This window comes from Terrapene carolina, unplaced genomic scaffold (genome assembly GCF_002925995.2).
Source record: "Terrapene carolina triunguis isolate 2854851 unplaced genomic scaffold, T_m_triunguis-2.0 Scaffold102, whole genome shotgun sequence".
In the NCBI taxonomy this organism is placed as follows: domain Eukaryota; kingdom Metazoa; phylum Chordata; order Testudines; family Emydidae; genus Terrapene; species Terrapene triunguis.
Window position 1 is genome coordinate 4,549,757 of NW_020664453.1, and position 4,107 is coordinate 4,553,863.

The 4,107-nt window shown below is 42.1% G+C and overlaps 1 protein-coding gene across 1 annotated transcript in view; it reads left to right on the top strand.

The window, feature by feature from the left end:
• Window positions 1-4,107, top strand: part of LOC113406508 (coiled-coil and C2 domain-containing protein 1B-like) — a 69,938-nt gene that overhangs the window by 621 nt on the left and 65,210 nt on the right. Inside the window, exon 2 of the mRNA XM_026651752.2 lies at window positions 528-622. Within this exon, the coding sequence (XP_026507537.1) occupies window positions 557-622 (66 nt within the window). The 5' untranslated portion in view covers window positions 528-556. The remainder of the gene's footprint in view (window positions 1-527; window positions 623-4,107) is intronic.

The window sequence follows — 4,107 nt, forward strand, 5'->3', positions numbered from 1 at the left end:
GGGGGGGGACAGGCTCCTGTGCCCGGCTCGGGGGATGGGGAGAACCCAGGCTGAGGGGGGACAGGCTCCTGTGCCCGGCTCGGGGGGGAGGAGAACCCAGGCTGAGGGGGGACAGGCTCCTGTGCCCAGCTCCAGGTCTGGGGCGGGGTTTAGTAACTTGGGGGTGTTGCAGGGTGGTGTCTCCGGTCTGCAGGGTGGGTATAATATCCCTGGTGTGGGATTACAGGGCGGTGCTGGTCTGGGTGGGTATAGTAACCATGGGTTGGTGGTTACAGGCTGGTGTCCCTGCTCTGTGGAGTGGATGTAGTAATCCGGGGTGGGGGGGTTACGGGGTTGGGTATGGTGACCCTGGGGGGTGGTTACAGGGTGGAGCCTTTGGTATGGAGCTGTAATCTGTGGGGCTACAGGCTGCTATGCCCACCTTTCAGATTGGATTAGGTTGGTTTATAGGCTTCTGTCATGTATCACAGTTGGATGTCAGTGTCTTAACCAATGTATGCATGGGGTTCTTTTTGTGTCCATTAAAGGTAGAGTTGTTTGAGATTCATGAGCCAACATGCTTGGGAGAAGACCCAGGAAAAGTCCCCAGGCAAAGGGCCAGGGAGCTGCTGCTGCAAAGCAGGTACAGAAACCTCCTCTCTCACACTATAGTCTGGTTAAAAGCTTGCACACTTGGGGTCCCGCTTTGTGATTCTTTCTTGGGCTAACATGATTCCAGAGTTGCAGGGTATCCTACAAACCTTGCTATACAGTTAGTTGTCCTCTGCTTTTCACACCCTAGTTAGTTTATCTTCTAGTAGCAGAGACCTGACATCCAGATATCATGCCGATTAAGGCATTAAAAATACAGACAGACTTGCTACAAGATAAAGTTCATCCTGTCACAACATTGTGAACTTTGCCTTGCAACCCAATTATAATAAGGTCCTGCCCAAACTAACATCAGAATTTTTATAACATCTCTCAAAGACAGACCTGTGAAAATCAGAATTGTTAGAGACTATCTTAGCTGCACTGGGTGATCCTCTGAGAGAAGAGTAAATCCTACCACTACTTAGACAAGTAATTTTAATTTAGTTCCCTCTGTTCTGTTTATATGAAGTTCGGTGGTGGTTTGTGGACTGGCATTGCCTGTGCTCCACTGTTGTATTTATGACTTCTATGCAGGGATACTGAGTCCAGATAGGTGTTTGTCTGCGGCTGTTAACAGCAGGTCCATGTACATTTGAGTAACTATATGCGATAAGTGGATTGTGCTGTGATGAAATTTTAATCTTAAAATATCAGAATGTAGTGCCCTACAGAACAAAGTGTGGGAGATGTCCTTATAGGAGGAACGCTTTGTGGGATAGTTATAATTTTAGGAATGCATGGCTTCATTGAACTGTGCAAACTTAGGAGATAGTGTGACAGTGTCAGAAGTACAAGAAGAAGCCAAAATGCGGAGTCAAGAGAGTATCCAATCTAAGAAGGGGTGCATCCAGAAATGAGGAGTGAGACACAGGCAGGGAATGAAATTATTAAGGCTTTGAAAATGAAAAGAAGCTTGAGTTGTATTCAGGAGAGGGGGAAGCAAATGTGGAGATGGAAATAGGGAAACGGAGTATCAAGGCAAGATTGGGAGACCTTGGCTTTGGTTTGGATACACTTGAAAGGTAGACTGAACTGGAGGCTAAAATGGGGGGGTTACTGGAATAGGGGCTAATGTGTTTGTAGTAGAGAGAGCGTGGTACAGCTGTTCGATTCTCAGTCCATTCCTAAATGAATTCGCATTAGTTGGAATCAGAGCTCTAAGTGCATAGGAGCTGAGCTTAGGTGCTTTTTCCCACCACGTTAGCAATACTTATGTCTTTTCTCGCTATGTGCATGTCAGTGTATTCATAATGCTACCATTACTGTAGCACTAGAGTTTGAATGTCTAAATTAAAATATATGCATTTTATTTATTTCATTTGGACCAAGAAAAAATACAAAGATGAAAAGAAGCAAAGAAATTTAAAAGAAATAAAATGTAAAGGGATAACCAGTAAATCAAAGGCCCCGATCAGCCCTATAGGATCGAAAATAGGAAAAGCATATTTAAACCATCCAGTTCATATCCTGGCAAATGTAAGATTGTTTCAAACAATATATTCTCCAGTGTCTTTTCCAGCTATAAATGAGCATGTTCTGTAGAGCTCATTTGTGCTTTACAGTATGCTCACTGCATTTCTTCCTGGTTCAGGCCTGTCTTTGTCTCCCCTCTTTTCCTTCCTATTTAAAGCACTTGTTTGATATTCATTGACTTCAAAAGAAGTGTGGTTTACTGCACACAACATGGAAGTTCTAGCCAGAACTCCTAGGGCATGTGTACGCAGCAATTAAACACCTGTGACTGGCTTGTGTCAGCTAACTGGCAGCGGAGCTGTAAAATTGTGGTGTAGACATTTGGGCTCAAGGAACTTCCCCCCTCGCGGGGTCCTAGAGCTCGGGCTCCAGCCCAAGCCTGAATGTGTACACCACAGTTTTACAGCCCTGAGCCCCAGTCAGCTGACCTGGGCTAGCAGTGGGTGTTTAATTGCTGTGTAGAGGGGTGAAAACTTTATCTAATACACTGGGATTCTATTGCTGGCTTCACAACTAACTTGCCATGGGACAGTGGGCAAATCACATACACTTTGGCCTCAGTTTACCCATTTGTGAAAGGTACGTAATATTATATAGAGCTTTGCATCTTGAAAGTACTGTGTAAACAATTGCTAATCTCCTTCTGCTTCCTTGAGCAGTGGGAAGCAGCATTATCCCCATTTTACAGATGGTGGGAATTGTGTGGGGAGAAGGGGAGAAACTGAAGCATTGGGAGGTAAAATTACTTTTCCAGCATCATACAGTGAATTAATGGCAGAGAAAGGATTAGTAAATAAGGGCTTTCAATCTTGTGCTGCGTCCTGTAGGGCAGTGGTTCTCAAACTATCTTTTTCACAGACCACTTGAAAATTGCTGAGGGTCTCGGAGGACCACTTAATGATCCTTCCAAATGTTGTTTGTACCGTTAGCTAACTATTGTAAAGCGCTTTGGATAAAAGGGCTATATAAAAAAACCCAACTTAATAATAATAAAACTTTTTTTTTGTTCTACAAATAAAAGCACACAACTCATATTTTAATATCCGTATTATATACCTTTATATATAATATAAATATACCTTTCTAATGCGATAGAAGTGCCCTCTCTCCCTCACTGCGGCAGCCTCTGAACTGGGGCTCAGAAGGAGGGGGGTCTCTACCTCTCTTCCCTGCTGTGGCAGCTCCTGAGCTGGGGTTGGGAAAGAGGGGGTCTCCCCTGCCATGGCTGTCCCCAAGGTGGATAAAAATCAATAATTTTTTTTTTTAATCAGATTTTTTTGATAAAATACTTTTTGAGGGGGAAAAAAACCTATCTAAAGATAGTTTGAATTAAGATACATTATAGGGATTATAAATTCTAATTCTATAGGATGAGACAATATATTCATGTAATGTTTAAGAAGTTTTGTAAATGAGTTCCAATAGTTCATGGATTAGGGACCCAATCTTATGGGGTTCCACAGACTTCTGTATAGAATAGTTAGGTTAATTTTTCTATCTACCCAATGGGACTCTGTGCTCAGTCTAGAAGATACCATCAGAGATGCTTAGTTTTTCAGTTATCAGACTGTGGATTTGTCTCTCCAGAGGTAACATGCTTGTTAACAGCAAAAACATTTTTAAATAAATAAATTAATATATAGAGGTGAGAAATAACAGACCTCAACTCTATTGTCCCTCTGCAAATTTGTATACACAGAGTCAATCCCTTACCTCTCTCTAAAAGTTAGAAGTTTCAAAAAATTCAATGAATAGAAGATTGTTGTGGGGGGAATAGATCTGGACAAGGAGAAGAAGTCTGGAGATAAATGAGAGAAGCGAGGGGCATATGCTTGTTTTGTTAAAATATTATATGTTTGCTGTTGAAGAAAAAAATCCAGAAAACTTTGTTGTTTTAGTTAAATAAAACAATTTAAATGTCTGTCTGGTGGTGTTCTCCTCCTAATACAACATGGCAAGAAAATCCTCCAAATATTAATGATTAACCTGTTGAATTGGAGA